This window comes from Phaseolus vulgaris, chromosome 10 (genome assembly GCF_051622355.1).
Source record: "Phaseolus vulgaris cultivar YP4 chromosome 10, ASM5162235v1, whole genome shotgun sequence".
In the NCBI taxonomy this organism is placed as follows: Eukaryota; Viridiplantae; Streptophyta; class Magnoliopsida; order Fabales; family Fabaceae; genus Phaseolus; species Phaseolus vulgaris.
Genome location: NC_143507.1, coordinates 23,027,513 through 23,046,375, shown reverse-complemented (window position 1 = coordinate 23,046,375; position 18,863 = coordinate 23,027,513). Strand labels below are relative to the sequence as shown.

The 18,863-nt window shown below is 34.6% G+C and overlaps 1 protein-coding gene and 1 long non-coding RNA gene across 2 annotated transcripts; both read left to right on the top strand.

Moving 5' to 3' along the window:
• Positions 1–15,623: 15,623 nt before the first annotated feature.
• LOC137819396 (uncharacterized) lies at positions 15,624–16,617 on the top strand. Its single transcript, XM_090296099.1, has 5 exons — positions 15,624–15,728; positions 15,812–16,018; positions 16,101–16,361; positions 16,446–16,535; positions 16,588–16,617. The coding sequence occupies exons 1-5, from the start codon at positions 15,624–15,626 to the stop codon at positions 16,615–16,617; spliced, it is 693 nt and encodes a 230-aa protein (XP_090152225.1).
• Positions 16,618–17,246: 629 nt separating this feature from the next.
• LOC150024691 (uncharacterized) lies at positions 17,247–17,750 on the top strand. Its single transcript, XR_016516196.1, has 3 exons — positions 17,247–17,400; positions 17,477–17,644; positions 17,723–17,750. It is a non-coding gene; the product is annotated as an uncharacterized LOC150024691 (long non-coding RNA).
• The last annotated feature ends 1,113 nt before the right edge of the window (positions 17,751–18,863 follow it).

Sequence of the window (18,863 nt, the reverse complement as noted above, 5' to 3'; positions counted from 1 at the left end):
AACTATGCAGAATTTAACAGTGTGGCCCCTTTTTATTTAGTAAAAGCAAGTTTTAACCGATTGTTTCAACAAAACAACAGGTTGTTTTTCAAAGAAACTTGAGAAAGGTTTTGAAAAAGGTTTGTTCTTGCTGTTTGGATTAAATCCCGGTCCAGCCTTGCCAAAAACACAGTTTGGAGAAGCAAGGAAAATTTCAAGATTAGATTGGTCTTTGGAAAACTTGTCCATAGTTTTTAAAAGATAATGAACCTTCTTTTGAAGGGAATCACAATTTTCGCAAAAGCTTGAATCCACACACTTACAAGAAGAGTTTTGGTAAATCATTTCCAGGTTTTCAAAATCAGTTTTTGAATTAATTAAATCTTCTTCGAAGGTCTTGACTCTATTTTCCAACCAGTTGTTTAACCCTTTCAATCGGTTGTTCAATAGGGTCGTCCTGTTAGCTTCCTCATGAGGTTTTTTAAAGGCATCAAGAAGTTGACTATAGTTTTCAAAATTCACATAAGTGTTAGAACTTATGCCATCAAACACATTGGCTTCTTCGTCTTCTTTTGATGATGAACTTGAGGATGAATCATCATTGTCTTGCCAAGCTATGTAGGCTCTTCTTGCTTTTCATGTCTTTTCAAACTTCTTGTTAGCCCCTTTATCTTTCTTCACTCTTCTAATAATCAATTATACTATTAATTAACCAAAATAAATCACTCATAATATACTGTTGCATTCATTTTTCTTATATTATTAGGTAAATTCCTACCTCTTAGAACATGTGATATGCATCCGATTTTTTTAAAATTACCATTCATTTAATTAAAAAATACATTTAAAAAAATAAATTCACAATAGAATTAAAAGAATGATAAAAATAAATTGTATATTATGTATTAAAGTTCTTAATAAACATAAATACACATATGGTAGTGATAAAAATAAAAATACGGATATACAATAATAATAAAAATAAAAAAATGTGAATACACATGTTAATATTTAGAAAATACAAATACACATAAGTTTATGAAGAATTGAAATATTACAATATAAATTTATAGTTCATTTTAATAAATACAAATATACATATGATAATGATAAAACTAAAAAATGCATATATGTAGTTTGATATTTAAAAAATACAGTGTGAATTTATAATTATTTTAATAAATACAAATACATATGTGATAATGATAAACATAAAAAATACATATACATAGAAATAAAAAATGTAAAAACATAATAATAATAATAATAATAATAATAATAATAATAATAATAATAAATTAAATATATAATAATAATAAAAAAATATAGATGCGCATTAATAATAAAAATAAAAATACGGATATTCAATAATAATAAAAATAAAAAATTAAATATATAATAAGCCGTTTTGGGCACATTTTGAAAATTTCAATAGTGTTATGCTCTTTTCTTACTTCCCTCTCATTGCATACAAAAATAAGCTTGATTATTCTGTCATTATTGGTAGTGATTGTATGACGCAGTTTTGAATATTGAACAGGTTGCCAAATATTCACGTTGTAACTTCCACGTTCTTATCTTTTTTTTTTTTTTTTTAATTTTATGATTAGAAGACGCCTTTTTTTCACTTCCCCAAGGTAAGAGTGTTATACTTTTACTGGTTTGCTTCTTTATGCTATTACAGAAATGAGTGACTAAGCTTGGTTTTTGCTGATTGTGGATGCAATTATTTCTCATGGTTTGTTTCTTGAGTCGGTGTAAAACATTCTGTTGCATTATGAATTGTGTTATACTTCTCAAAATCGAAAATGGTGGGGGTATGATGAAAGTGCCTTTTACACATCTTTACCATGGCCTCAAAATTTAAAGAGTTTAGTACCATTTCACTGCTTGAAACAGAATTTGTGAAGTATAATTTGATTTAAATAATGTTAATGGAGTATATATAGGATAACAAATTAATAAAAAATGAGGATGATATGTTGTATGTACTTATGGACCTTGCTATGCAAGATACCAAAATGATGGGGCTGACTACTATCAAACTAATTCTGAAATTGCATCTCTGTTGGCAACAACATGTATTTATTATAAATTATTATTTGTTCAAACTGTCTCCAAGCCTTTTAATTAATTAAAGTTATCAAAATATTTTTCTCAGCCATTTTGACTTAGACTCTCCTTTAGGACTCTATCCCCAGACACAACAATCACTCATTGTCCTTTAAATAAGAGATGTACTTTATTTATCCTGTTATTAATTTTTACACTCTCCTTTTTCTTACACTCCTGTACTTTAATTGAGTTTTTCTTCTATAGTTTAAATTTATAACTATCAAAAGTTTACTTTCACAATTTAACTTATAGAAATATATTTACCAATATATTTATCTGTTAAGGAAATAAACTTTTTAGAAGTTTGTTGCATCCTGCTATTAAAATTTTCAGTTGCTATTAAAATTCTGAGGTTCTTTTTGTTACACATCGTCTTGATGGTTGATTTTTGTCTCGGCTATTCATCTTCAAAATCTTGTTAAATTTCCTTGCGAGCAAGTTGAGAGTCTTATTATCACTGCACTTACTTGAGTCTTGATCATTCTTTTGACCAACAACTTTTAAAACAATGTTGTTCACATGCTTTTTTTCATTTTCTTAGTCATTAAGTCGGTTCATCTCAAGCTCATGCTCTCTTCGCTTTCCAAACAAGGAGGTACACTTACTTGAGTCTTGATCATCCTTTTGACCAACAACTTTTAAAGCAATGTTGTTCACATGCTTTTTTTCATTTTCTTAGTCATTAAGTCGGTTCATCTCAAGCTCATGCTCTCTTCGCTTTCCAAACAAGGAAGTACTGGTCAATGTAGTCAAGTCCTTCGATTTTGAAGTAGTAGTGACCTTTGGTTGCCAAGATATGTCTAAGCTTTTGAGGATCTTGATGTTCAGATCCTCCCTTTGAAAGATTTTTCCAAGGTAATGAGGTGATTTACTATATGAGTAAATCTCTTTTACACATCCGAGATGGTTTCCCCTTTCACCATCCTAAAAATTTCATACTCTTGGATCAAGGCATGCTTCCTTGTCCTCTTCACATCTGTTGTGTCTTGATGGGTTACTTCAAGGATGTCCCACATCTCCTTTGCAAATCCAAATCGAGAGACCCTAAAAAATTCATCTAAATTTAAGGCAGAAGTTATAATGTTCTTGACAATGCAATTATATTGAGGCTTTTATTCTCAATCTCAGTCCATTGGGACCGAGGTTTTTCAATAAAAACATCATTTTTTTTCAAGCTTAGGTACAAAAGGACCATTTGTGATAGCATCCCAAATTTCTCTATCAATTGATTCAACAAAAAATTTAATTCTTACCTTCCAAAATTGATAGTTCATTCCACAAAACCAATGTGACCTGTTTATAGAAGCACCCTCCCTAAAGGGTAGTTTTTCAGTCATTTTCAAAAAGGTTTTAGGATTGAAACTTGAGTAACTTTCAAGAACTTAGCTCCTAATGCCAATTGTTAGAATGTGTGACCAAAACAAGAGGGGGAAAGGGGGGAGGGAGTGAAGTATTAGAAAACAAGAGTTTAGTGCCATGTTTTTCCCATAATGTCTTCCATAAGTGACTTAAGAACTTAGAGTCTCTGTCAGATACTATACTTCTAGGAAGCCCATGCAATCTAACAACTTCCTTAAAGAAGAGATTTGCAATATAACAAGCATCATCTAATCACTCAAGCAGAGTTTCTTTACTATATTCAAAATCAAGTGAAAATACATGAGGCAAGGCACCCTATTTATAGGAATGGGTGCCTTGGTGGGCAAGGTGGGGGAGGGGTAGAAAAGGGATATGAGAGGGGCGACCTAGGATTTTGGCCTAGGTCAATGCTGCCCCTTAGTCCTAGCTTCTAGAAGCTAGGGCTACCTTCTAACCCTAATGGATTAGGCACACGTTAAAATGATAGATACACCCCCCTATGATGCTAAATGGACCCTACTCTACTGAGATTAAAAACAAAGAGACTAACTGGTGCTCAACTCCCATAGCTTGGGCTCTACTCCTGGTGATCCTTTGAGGAATGATGGGCTATGAAGCACTAGCTAGTGGTGGGTCCTGACCTAGCCTTGGATCCAATGTCATGCTCCGGGTCATCCTTCTAAAGGGTTGCGCTTGGTCAGGGGATGCTTTATCTCTCAGGCTTTCATCAAAATATTCACTAAATAATTAACAGAATAATAAAAGTTTGTTGGGATTTGTTGGAATGTCAATGATTAACAACAAAACAAAGCAAAGAGTTGTTGCTACAGTTGGAAAAATCGAGATTGTTAGAATTAATGGGATTAATAAAAGGGGGGGTGAACTGTTTGTCAAAATATTTTCACAAAGATTGGCTAAGAATGAAGTTTTATCCACAATCACAGAAAGAGCAATCAGGGAAGCCAAACAATCAAAGCAGTTAAAATTGTTTGCAGAAAAACAATCAGTTGAAATTCGTTTTAACCGGTTGTTTATAGCAGCAGAGACAAAAACCACATCAAACAGTTTATAATAAGTGTGTGTGTGAGAGAGAGAGATTACACAATCAATTTATACTGGTTCACTCAACACCTGAGCTACATCCAGTCCCCAGAAAACCACTGGCTATTCCACTAGCAATCATTCAATAGATTACAAACACTCAACACCACAAAAAGGTGATCTTGACCACACAAGAACACTTACCCCCTTTCTTGTTCATGCAACAACTGTCAGAACAACCTCTGACCTTACAGATTTACAAACTTACAAGTATAGAAAGGAAAACAATTACAAGAATCAAAAGTAACAGATTACACCTGGTATTTTAAGAAATCACAGAGCTCTTAAGATTGGTTCTTGAATCAATGCACAACCTCTAGGCAATCTTGCAAACATTTCAATCAAATATCTTCTCAAAAACATTTTTAATCTCACTTTCTGTGTTTTTTTTAATATAGAGGGTAATCAAATTTATAGCTCTTAAATCTAGCCATTTTAGGAAGTTAATAACGAGCCAAAACAGATTCAAATTAATTGAAAACAGGTTTAACAGGTTTTTGAAAAGTTGTCAAGAAACATGATAATCAACCGGTTGAAATGTCATTTTAACCGGTTAAATTGGTTTTGACAGTCAGTCAACCAATTAAAAATCAGTTTTGAAAACCCTCAAACAAGCTAAGTGTAAAACAACCGACTAAACCGTGAAAACAACCAGTTGTTTTTCTCTTGGCTTAGAAAAACATTTTTCTTTTTCAAAACAGATTGATTCAGCTTGTGCACAGGATTAAGAATGAACTTTACACAAATTCTAAACATCCTAGAACTAAGCTTCAATCAAAGCAACACAACATCAGGCTTTCTTCACAGGTTTTGGTTTCATCAAAGCTTCATATTCTACAATCTCCCCTATTTGATGAAGACAAATCCCTGGGATGCTTTGGGATGTTCTGTTTAGAATTTTGCCACAACCTGCAATCACAAACAAAGGTAGAAACATAGGATAATCTATTCAAAATCAATCAGGCACCACAAACTAGTTTCCACTAGGTGATTTTCAAAGAGGAACATCAGCCAAATCAATGTGAGAAACCAACCAACAAGCATAGGTGCAGCAGCAGAAAAACAATCGGTTATTTCGTAGGAATAACCAGTTAAATTTTTTATTAGAGTTTATAACAGTAACTTAAAACCAGTTAGAGCAATGTTCAAGCAAATGTAAAAGTAAAACAAATGCAAAAATAGGAACATTACAACCCAAATCATAACACTTCTCCCCCTATTTGTCTTCACAAGTAGATTCAAAAAGAAGGATTAAAAACAACATGGATTAAGGTAAGGCATGTAAATCAGTGATTCCTAACTAATTCCTTAATGACAAAAACTTGTCCTTGGATAAGGGTTTGGTGAAGATGTTTGCAAGTTGTTTTTCAGTGGAAATGAATTGGACCTCACAGTCACCATTACAAACATCATCACGAATAAAGTGATGTCGAATCTCAATGTGTTTAGTTTTGGAGTGTTGAACTTGATTCTTTGTGAGATTAATTGCACTTGTATTGTCACAGAATAAAGGAACCTTGCTGATTTTCAACCCAAAGTCCTCCAGTTGTTGCTTGATACATAGCAGCTCCCTGCAACTATGTACTCAGCTTCAATTGTTGATAAAGCTACACAAGCTTGCTTTTTGTTGTGTCAGGATATAAGGCTTGAACCAAGTAGGTGACATGTCCCACTTGTGCTTTTTCTATCCAATTTGCATCCTGCAAAATCAGAATCAGAGTATCCAACTAAATGTATATGAGAGTGTGAAGGATACCATAAACCCACAGATGTTGTTCCGTTAAGATATTTCAGGATTCTCTTGGCAGCTTTAAAGTGAGATTCCCTTGGATTGGATTGGAACCTTGCACAAAGGCAAACAACAAACATAATATTAGGTCTACTTGCAATGAGATATAGTAAGGAACCAATCAACCCCCTGTATTTAGTTTGGTCCATTGTTGTTCCCGCTTCATCAGCACTCATGTAACAGTTTGTAGACATGGCTGTTGTTGCAGCTTTACAGTTCTCCGTCTCAAACCTTTTGAGAATGTCTTTACAGTACATAAATTGACACAAGAAGATGCCTTCTTTGGATTGATTGATTTGCAGCCCAAGAAAGAAGGAGAGTTCCCCCATCATTAATATCTCAAACTTCCCCTGCATTGCTATCACAAATTCTTCACACAATTTATCATTAGTAGAGCCAAAAATAATGTCATCAACATATATTTGGACTAAGATTATAGTAGAATTATACTCTTTAATGAAAAGGGTTTTGTCAATATTCCCTCTTTCATAGTGGTGAGATAGAAGAAAACTACTTAACCTTTCATACCACTGTTTGCGTGCTTGCTTGAGACCATACAATACTTTCCAAATCTTCAACTTGTAATTCAAATAGAAGATTTCCTCATTCACAATTCCATTTAGGAAAGCATTCTTCACGTCCATTTGGAATAACTTCAAGCCATTCATGCATGCTAAGGCTAGTAAGAGTCTCACAACTTGTAACCTTGCTATAGGTGCTAAAGTCTCATCATAATTTATCCCTTCTTCTTGGTTGTATCATTTAGCAACAAGTCTTGCCTTGTTCCTTGTGATTACCCCTGAATCATCTTATTTGTTTCTGAAAACTCATTTTTTTCCTATGACATTCATTTGATATGTTCTAGGAACATGAAACCACACATCATTCCTTACAAATTGATTGAGCTCCTCATGCATAGCAGCAATCTAATGTTCATCTTTGAGTGCTTCATTGATTGTCTTTGGTTCAATCTTGGAGACAAAAGTCATATGATTGTAGAATTTTGCTACAGTCCTCCTTGTAGATACACCTTTATTGATTTGCCCAGTGATGTTTTCTACAGAGATATCTCTGCAGATCCTCCACTCTTTTGGAAGATCACATTGTTCCAGATTTTCAATCGGTTATTTCACAGAATCAATCGGTTGATTTTCTGTACAGTTTTCCAGATTCTTCAAAAAGATACTTTGTTCATCTTCTTTTATATCGAACTTTGTTGGTCTTTGTTCTACATTGTTAGTTTCATAAAAAAACAATATGTACAAATTCCTCTACAATTATAAGCCTTTTATTGTAAACTCTATATGCATGACTAGATAGGGGGTAACCAAGAAAAATACCATTGTCAGCTTTTTCATCAAACTTACCAAGACTGTCTTTACCATTGTTTAGGATGTAGCATTTACATCCAAATACCTTTAAGGCTTCCTTCCATTGAGCAGTTCATATGTCTTCCTTCCATTTTTTAGAATGGGCCTGATAAGAACAAGTTTCATCACACAACATGTTGTACTTACTACATCAGCCCAAAAGCACTTAGGTAAGGATGATTCATTCAGGATTGTTTTTGCCAATTCATCAAGTGACATGTTCTTCCTTTCCACCACACCATTTTGCTAAGGTGTCCTTGGTGCAGAGAAGTTGTGAAAGAGGCCCAACTTGTCACTAAAGGTGCTGAACTTCTCATTTTGAAATTCTCCACCATGATCACTCCTAATGGCACCAATGTTGCTGCAGCAGGAGTTTTGTAGCCTCTTGGCTAACTTCTTGAACTCAGAATAAGCCTCCATTTTTTAATGTAGAAACATTGTCCATGTAAACTTATAAAAGTCATCAACCACAACAAGAGCATAATAATTCCCTCCAAGGCTCATAGTTCTTGAAGGACCAAATAGATCCATATGTAGCAACTCAAGGGGTTTTGAGGTGGAAACAATGTTTTTCAGTTTAAAAGATTATTTTGTTTGTTTTCCATTTTGGCAAGCTTCACACACATGATCCTTCTCAAACTTGAGTTTGGGTAAGCCAATAACAAGATCTTTTGAAATTAATTTGTTCAAGTGATGCATATGTATGTGTGTAATTCTTCTGTGCCAAAGCCAAGATTCTTCGTGCTTAGACAAGAGACAACCAATGGATGTAGAATTTAAAATATCAGGTAGATAGACATTATTAATCCTCTTACCAACCAGCAACACTTCCTTTGAATTTGGTAGATGAATCTCACGGGAATTAGTTTTGAATGTGACTAGATATCCCTTGTCACAAAGCTGACTTATGCTCAGAATGTTGTGCTTGAGACCTTCTACATAGAACACATCATGAATTAGAAAACTATTTTCATTACCAATAGTACCTTTTCCAAGGATCTTTCCCTTGTTATTATTTCCATAGGTCACATGGCCTTCCTGCTTAAGAGTGATGTTGACAAACTTTGAAGCATCTCCAGTCATATGCTTGGAGCAGTCATTGCCCAAATACCATAGGTGCTTGTTTTTCATCAAGAAATTCTGCAAAATTTAAAATTAGGTGGCAAGATTTGGTCCCCTAATAAATTTGGGTCCATGGATGTTAATTTGATTGTTAGGAACCTTAGGATTCTCGGGAACCCACTTTAGGAACAAAAAATTTACGAATTCTGCAAAATCTAACAAAGAGATCCTTTCTCATACAGTAGAAACAACAAACAACTGGTTGTTTCAACTTTTCAATCGATTGATTTTTTGTAATGATTGAAAAAGATTTTAAACAGCCACTGTTCTTGCTTTGTGGCTTAAAACCCAAACCAGATTTTCCAAAAACACAACTTTGAACATACATTGTTTGATGCAGAATCTTCTTTTGCCATCAGACATACATCCATTTTGGAAGATGCAGAGGATGATCCAGCAGAGGACTCATCACTGCCCAACCAAGCATTTCTTGAATCTTTGTGAATTCTTTCAAGAGTATCCCACATCTCTTTAGCTGAGACACACTCTAAAACTTTAAGAAATTCATTAGAATTAAGAGCATAAACAATGATGTTCTTAGCAACACAGTCAAGATAATCCTTTTTTCATTTTTAGATAAAACACTATTGGTTTTAAGCAAGGGTATGAAAGAACTGTTTGTAATGACATTCCAGATTTTTCTATCTATTGAGTCAACAAATTTTTTATTCTTATACACCACTATTGATAGTTCACACCACAGAATAAAGGTGGTTTATTTAAAGAAGCACCTTCCTCGAAAGAAACCTTGTCAGCCATTAAAGCAGTTTTAAAAAAAAAAAACAGAACTTGAATAAATTTCAAGAACCTAACTCTTAATGTCAATTGTTAGAATTAATGGGCTAAACAAAAGGGGAGGGGGGGGGTGAATAATTTTTCAAAATATTTTCACAAATATTGGCTAAGAATGAAGTTTTATCCATAATCACAGAAAGAGCAATCAGGGAAGCCAAACAATCAAAGTAATTAAAACTGTTTGCAGAAAAACAATCAGTTGAAATTTCGTTTTAATCGGTTGTTTATAATAGCAAAGACAAAAACCACATCAAACAGTTTATAATAAGTCAAAGAGAGAGAGAGATATTACACAATCAATTTATACTGGTTCACTCAACACATAAGCTACATCCAGTCCCCAGAAAATCACTGACTATTCCACTAGCAATCAATCAACAGATTACAAACACTCAACACCAAAAATAGGTGATCTTGACCACACAAGAACACTTACCCTCTTTGTTGTTCACACAAAAAATGTCAAAAAAACCTCTGACCTTATAGATTTAGAAACTTACAAGCATAGAAAGGAAAGCAATTACAAGAATCAAAAGGAACAAATTACACCTGGTATTTTAGGAAATCACAGAGCTCCTAAGATCAGTTCTTGAATCAATGCACAACCTTTAGGAAATCTTGCAAAACTTTGAATCAAATCTCTTCTCAAAAACATTTTCAATCTCACTTTCTGTGTTGTTTTAATATGGAAGGTAATCAGATTTATAACTCTTAAATCTAGCCGTTTTAGGCAGTTAATAACGAGCCAAAACAGCTTCAAATTAATTGAAAACAGGTTTAATAGGTTTTTGAAAAGTTGTTAAGAAACATGACAATCAACCGGTTGAAATGTCATTTTAACCGGTTGAATTGGTTTTAGCAGTTAGTCAACCAAGTAAAAATCAGTTTTGAAAACCCTCAAACAAGCTAAGTGTAAAACAACTGACTAAACTGTGAAATCAACCGGTTGTTTTTCTCTTGGCTTAGAAAAATATTTTTCTTTTTCAAAACAGATTGATTCAGCTTGTGCATAGGATTAAGAATGAACTTTACAAAATTCTAAACATCCTAGAACTAAGCTTCAATCAAAATAGCACAACATCAGGCTTTCTTCACAGACTTTGTTTCATCAAAGCTTCATATTCTACAGGGATTGAGTTTCATCTTTCTCACTCTTTTGTATTTAGATTAGCCTGATAATATTATGTCCTTTGATTGATATTGAGGCCCATATAAAAATCATTTATATCGATTCCTCACATATTAAATTCCTAAGATGTTTCCTAAATATCGATATCTCGCATATTTATAAAACAACTCAATATTAAGATCATACGTTGATAGCAATTAACATTTCAAGTTTATTCCAAGCACTCAGATATGTTAAGTATTATTGAATAGGTTAGAACCATAAAATTACTTTCTAGTCAGATTTAAGATTCTAGATCAAGAATTAGAAGCAAAATAATAATACCACTAGTACAAAATATGGAAACAACGACCCTTTATTTAGTGCGGCTTTGCGCTTAAACGCATTTGTAAAAAATGCGGTGGCATTTTTGTAATTAAATTGATTTACAAATGCGGTTCTATGGTAAGACCGCATTTGTAAATCAATTCGAATGATTTACAAATGCGGTCTTTACTATGACCGCATTTGTAAATCATTCTGAATTGAATTACAAATGCGGTCTTTAGTATGACCGCATTTGTAAATCAATTCAGAATGATTTACAAATGCGGTCTTACCATAGAACCGCATTTGTAAATCAATTTTACCCTAAAAATTGAAGCGCGCCACTAGTTTTCACTTTCACTTTCGTCTTCTCCGCTCTTCGTTTCAACGTTCTGTTTCAGCTCTCCCTTTGCATTGTAAGTTTCAGCTCTCTTCGCTTCAACGTTTGTTTTCGTTTTCGTTTTTGTCATTGTCATTATTCACTTCCTTGGCATTGTCATTTCGTTTCCTAACTCGTTTTTGTCATATAGGTGGTTACTGTTCTATTGGGTTCGCCGGTTTTTTCTGCTCCGCCACTGCCACTGTCATAGTCGAAAACTTCCGCCACCGCCTGCGCCTTCGTCTTCGTCTTCGTCCTCGTCTTCGTCTTGTGCCTCTGCCACTCCGATCACCATCAACCTAAAGGTTGGTGTTGTATTTAATTTATATTTAATATTTTGAATTTATATTTAATATTTTGAATTTATATTTAATATTTTGAATTGTTATTTTTTTTATTATAATATATATTTAATTAATAACTAATACAACTTGGAATTTATAACTAATAACTAATAATTTATATATTTGTGTGTATTTTGAATTTTTGTATTATATAATTTCTATTTTCTTAAATTTATATTATATATTTAGTTAGTTGTTAATTACATTTTAATAAAAGTTTTATGTTATGTTAGTTATTGTTACTTTTAGAATAGAAATATCGTGTTTGGATTGAGTCCAGGGGTGTTCGACCCTCGGCAAATGTGTGAGATTGAATAGAATACTAATTATTAGAAAATCCTAACTATATTCCAGAATATATAATGGATCGAAGTTGGATTAATGTTGTTCGTATAAGTGATGAGTACGAAAGGGGAGTAGAGGAATTTATACAATTTGTAACGCGATTATTAGTGGTCATGATGGAGCAAAGATCAGGTGTCCGTGCGTTAACTGCTTGAATGGAAGGATACTGGATGTGAATATCATGAGGGAACACCTGCTGTGTGATGGGTTTCTTCGATCTTATACAACTTGGACATGGCATGGTGAATTATTAAATTTACCACGTGTTTCCGTAACTGAGGAATATGTGGGTTCTACCATGGATGAAGCAGTACACGATGATGGAGATGATGATCGATTGGAGGACATGATTCGTGATGTGGGAGCTGAGTGTTTCACAAAAGCGCATGGATATGAAAGTATGTCAAAAGATGCAGAAACTCCTTTGTATCCTGGATCAACTAACTTCACACGGTTGTCGGCGGTGTTAAGATTGATGAATTTGAAGGCAATAAACGGATGGACTGATAAAAGCTTCACGGAATTGCTCCAGCTGTTGAAGGATATGCTTCCAGAGGGAAATAGTCTACCTAATCGTAATTACGAGGCCAAAAAGATTCTTTGTCCAATGGGTATGGAGTACAAAAAGATACATGCATGTCCTAATGATTGTATATTATACCGGAAAGATTTTGAATTGTTGAAAAGTTGTCCGAGGTGTGGGTTATCACGTTATAAGTTGAAACAAAAAGATGATGATTCTATTGATGACATGGAAAAGCATGGACCCCCAATGAAGGTTATGTGGTATCTTCCCATCATTCCAAGGATGAAGCGTTTGTTTGCAAACCCAGACGATGCTAAGAATCTTAGATGGCACGCAGATGAGAGGAAATGCGATGGCATGTACCGACATCCAGCTGATTCTATTCAATGGAAGACATTTGATGATGACTTTCCAGAATTTGGTAAAGAATCAAGAAATATCCGACTTGGTTTAGCTACAGACGGAATGAATCCGTTTGGTAATATGAGTACAAATCACAGTTCATGGCCTGTATTACTAGTTATTTACAACTTACCTCCTGGATTGTGCATGAAGCGAAAATACATGATGTTGTCTATGATGATATCCGGTCCGAAACAACCAGGGAATGATATTGATGTTTATCTAAGTCCCCTAATTGAAGATTTGAAGTTAATGTGGGACCAGGGTGTCGAAGTATTTGACGGATTTGCTAATGAAACTTTCAAGCTTCATGCCATGTTATTTTGCACCATCAATGACTTTCCGGCATATGGTAACTTATCAGGTTATAGGGTTAAGGGTCACAAAGCGTGTCCAATATGCGAAGAAGACACTGATTCTCAACAATTGAAACATGGAAGGAAAACAGTATATCTTCGGCATCGGAGGTTTCTTAGAAGTCATCATCCTTACCGGAGGTTGAAAAAAGCCTTTAATGGACACCAAGAGGGTAGTGGTCCACCAACTCCATTAACCGGTGTTGAGGTTTACCAAAAGGTAAATAACATAGACCACACCTTCGGTAAGTCCAAAAAAAAGTCATTTGTGACAAATATTTGGAAGAAGAAATCAATCTTCTTTGATCTTCCGTACTGGTCGAGGTTAGAAGTCAGACATTGTATAGATGTAATGCATGTTGAGAAGAATGTGTGTGATAGCTTAATTGGTACACTTCTTAACATTAACGGGAAGACGAAGGATGGTCTAAATGCTCGTTTAGATTTGATTGAGATGAACATACGTGGCGAGTTGGCACCCATAGAAATGGGTAAGCGTACATATTTGCCCCCAGCCTGTTACACAATGTCAAAAGATGAAAAAATTAGTTTTTGTCAATGTCTAAAGGGTGTGAAAGTGCCACAAGGACATTCCTCAAATGTGAAGAGCCTAGTGTCAATGCAAGATTTGAAGTTAATTGGGTTGAAGTCTCATGATTGTCACATCTTGATGCAACAGTTGTTGCCGGTAGCTATCCGTGGGATCTTACCAAAAAATGTTAGACACACCATAACCCGTTTGTGCTCATTCTTCTCTTCCATCTGTTGTAAAGTCATTGATCCCTCAAAACTAGATGAACTTCAAAATGAAATTGTTGTTATCTTGTGTGAATTGGAAATGTTTTTTCCTCCGTCTTTTTTTGACATCATGGTTCATCTAGTGGTGCATCTGGTAAGAGAGGTTAGATTGTGTGGACCAGTGTACTTAAGATGGATGTATCCTGTTGAGCGGTATATGAAAATTTTGAAAGGTTATGTGAAAAATCATTATCGTCCAGAGGCTTCAATGATTGAAAGGTACATAGCTGAAGAAAGTATTGAATTTTGTTCAGAGTACATGACAAAAGCAAATCCAATAGGTGTTCCAGCTAATTCATGGCACCACAGGCGTTCTACAACTAAATGTTTACGTGGTGTGAATATTGTAAGCAAATCTCGATCAGAAGTCTTGCAAGCACATTTGTACAATTGAATAACACAGATGAAGTTGTACCTTACATAGAAGCTCATAAAGCCATTGTGAAGGCAAATAACCCAAGACAAGTAGAGAAATGGGTCTTGATGGAACATAATAGAACTTTCATGCCTTGGTTTAAAGATGAGGTGTTCAAGGATTCAACGGCATCAGAGACCTTGACTTGGTTGGCTGTTGGATTGAAGTTTGATGTCATCTCATGTACAGCGTACGAAGTGAATAATTGTATATTTTACACGAAGTCCATGGATGAAAAGAGTACAGTTCAAAATTCTGGTGTTACTCTGGAAGCCGAGTCAATGCATTTTTCGACTTCGAAAGATACAAATCCAGTACTTGGATCAATGGCATACTATGGGTTTATAGAAGAGATATGGGAGATTGACTACACTAAGTTTTTCGTTCCAGTTTTCAAGTGTAAATGGGTTGACAATAAAAGTGGGGTTAAAATTGATGAATTAGGATTCACACTAGTGGACTTTCGAAAGATAGGGTATCGAGATGAGCCATTTATAATGGTTCAACAAGCATCTCAGGTTTTCTATGTGAAAGATCCTACGTCAGAACATTGGTATGTCGTTTTACACGGGAAAAAACAAGGGGAAGCCATAGATGATATTGAATATGGCGAAACTCGTTCATTCACACCAATGATAACTAATAAAGATGACGATGTACTTGATGATGTACATGCAACCCGTAAAGACCACAGTGAAGGAATTTACAAATAAACATTCAACCCACATGCAACATGTAAATAAACATTTAGAATTTTTTGTATTATTTTTATATGATTTTAATTCGATTCACATTAACTAATGTTTGTTACCTAATTTTTTTAACAGAGACATGTATGACGACCAGACTCCAAACAGACCTCGATCTGGACGAGGCAATAGAGGACCTACTAGATTGAAGCGTCTTGCATTGAGACGTGCTGCTGGTGAGAAGACACATGTTGACATTGACGTCAACACTGGAGTGGCTTTTGGTCCTAAGGCAGATGAGTTTATGAGCTATCTTGGAGTCGTTTCTCGTGAGAGGCTCTCCATTTTGATTAATTCATGGGATGAGGTTTCAGAGGTTGATCGGAACATGCTATGGGAGGATGTTCTGGTAAGCTTTACATTATTATTGTTATCATATAATGCTTTTTAATATTGATTAATTAATTTTAATTTGATGATGTTATTTTCCAGGCAAACTTTGACATTCCTGATGTGGAACCGCTTCGATCAAAGATATTATCCAATATCGCACTTAAATTTCGTACCTTTAAGTCAAGACTGACTTCGAGATACATTTTTGGCGACCTTAAAGACGAAAATCCATGTTTAAAGTACCAACATATTGATGAAGAGACATGGCGTCTTTTTAGAGAAAGCCGTGAAAATGAGGCTTGGATGGTAAGTGAAGTAACTTTTTTGTTTATATAACATTAATAAGTTTATCTTATTTACTTCAGTTTGTTTATTTCAATTATGACAGGATCGTCGGAAGAAAGCTCAAGAGATAGCTTTGAAGAATCTTACCCCGCACGTTATGTCTCGTTCGGGGTATAGAAAACTTGAGCAAACACTGATGGTGGAAAAGGAGAAATCTCAACAGGGGACGTTGTCTGAGAATGTGGAAACAGGGGTCACTTCTCCTCCATCACCACCTTTTCGCCATGTAAAATGGAAGAGGGCCCGAATTAAGAAGTCGGGTGCACCAAGTTCTGAGCAATCCGGGGTTATAATCGAAAAAATTGTAAGTTATTTTTGTTATTTTCAATTTTTTTAAAGCATTAATTATATTAATGATTGAAAATATGGTTTTTGTGTACTCTTGCAGGATTCCTTGGAATCCGACGGTAAATTTGTTGCTGAAGGTCGTCACGATATCCTAGTTGAAGCAATTGGACGACCTGAACACTCTGGTCGTGTTCGTGCCGCTGGAAAAGGGGTCGGAATTAAACTTTATTTTGGAGTTTCAGAACGACAACCATCCTCCTCAAGAAGAGTAAGTTACGTGAAGAAATAATGGAGGAGATGAGAAAGGAGACTGATTTGATGTGGCTGGAGATTAAAAAGGAGAATGATAGAATGCGACAAGAGTTTCTATCGCAACAAGTTTGTGCTGAGCCGATTGAACCCCTTGTTAGTCCCACTCCCAGGAGCACAAAGGGGAGTTGTGCGACTCCTCCAACATCAGGGGATGATATCAATGGGCAGACAGAGGATTGTGAGCTACTGGTAGTGGGCGGCAAACTTCCTCGGGTGGTGGCACTTGGAAAAGTCTATAAAAACGCCACCACCTTACATAACGTTCCTCTCTCCCCTGATGTGGCGAAGGTAACAGTTGAAAAAGTACGATTTCCTGATGCTCGTGTTCCACTACCTTCAGATGAGGTAACCACTGTGGCCGATGCATTTCAGACATTCGTTGCCTGGCCCAGAGAGCTCATTCGATCTATGCCCGAACCTCATGTAATAATTTCGTTTCATTATATTATTTTTTATTTATATTTATATATTACATATAATTTAATACAAATGTTGTTTATCTTGTAGAAACCTTTTCAGCCACCAAGTCCGAAAAAGAAGCGTGAGGTTCGAGTTGACGATCCTATGGCTTCCCTACGTCTCATTGCTAGTCAGATTGGCAATGATCCTTTTCCAGTTCCGTGGGATAATACATTTTTTCAAATCAACACTGAACTGCCACTGATGATTTACAACACAGATTTATCAGAATTTATATATGGGAAACAGGAGCTCAATATAAGTATAATTCAATTTTTTATGATGTAAGTATCTTTACCTATTATTCAATTTACTTTATGTTAAATTATTATTGATTATGCTTTAACTAAAAACTTGTAGGTTTTTGCATAGAGTCTGTATCACTGAGGGGAAGGAAAATATGTATGGATTCTTAGATCCTGCATATACTAATCCCGTTGGACCAAACTCAACTGAGACTCAAGCATACATCACTAACATCCTGGAAAAAGAGGGAAAACAAATTTATTTATGCCCTTATATTAATGAGTAAGTTTAATTATATGTCATCAATTATTATTATTTCATGTTTTAAATATTTACTAACTCTTTTCAATGATCATATAGGCATCATTGGCAGTTACTTGTCTTATCAACCATTGATAAGACTGCTGTGTGGTTCTGTTCCCTACACAAGAAGATGCCCACAAAATTTAAGGATATCATTGATACGTAAGTATAATATAAACTTAACTTTGTATGTTACTAATTAACCATCTACTAACGAGGTTTTTTGTATTAACCAGTTTATGGCGTGGATATAACATCCTAAAAGGTCGATCCAGTTCAAATAATTTGAACTACATAAGAGTAAAGGTTTGTAATTTTTTTCTTTCTCTATTATCATTGTTTATCAATATACTAACATATTACTTTTTATTGAATTATAGTGTAATAAACAACCAGGAAGCTATGAGTGTGGCTATTACATTATGCAATGGATGATTACCATTATAAGACTAGGTGTTAAAACTGGTTGGAAAGAGGTATATGTTAAATCATTTTTATAATTCTTGAACATATATATATATATCTAGAAACTAATTTATGTCAACTTTGCAATGCAGTTATTCACAGAAGAAACACCAATGAGTGAGGAAGGCATTTCATATGTTAGAGATTCTTGATCCACATATTTCATTAATTTTTATAACTCTAGCATAGGTAAACAATAGTGGTTTTATTATATGTAATTTGATCACTTGTAAATGTACATTTTGATGATTTCAATTGATCACTACATTTTTGTATTTGTCTGGCTGGGTTTGATCATTATGCAGGTTATATAAATATATGGTTTCTGCACAAAACATAGTGTATTTTAAAAAAAAAAATCACTATTTACAAATGCGGTCATTTACCAAGACCGCATTTGTAAATACTGATTTATGAATGCGGTTTTTACCAAGACCGCATTCATAAATCCTAAACCCCAAACCCACTCCCTAATTCAGAATAATATACAAATGCGGTTACCTGAAATGACCGCATTTGTAAATGTGATTTATGAATGCGGTCATAGGACCGCATTTGTAAATTCCATATTTACGAATGCGTGCTGATCAAATGCGGTTCTATGACCGCATTTGTAAATTGAAAATAGCCGCATTTGTTTTACATATCTGCACTAGTGTACCAATAATCAATCAAGAACACGATATTATCTTCATAGATCACCTCAATACATAAGAGTTTGAATAGATTACTC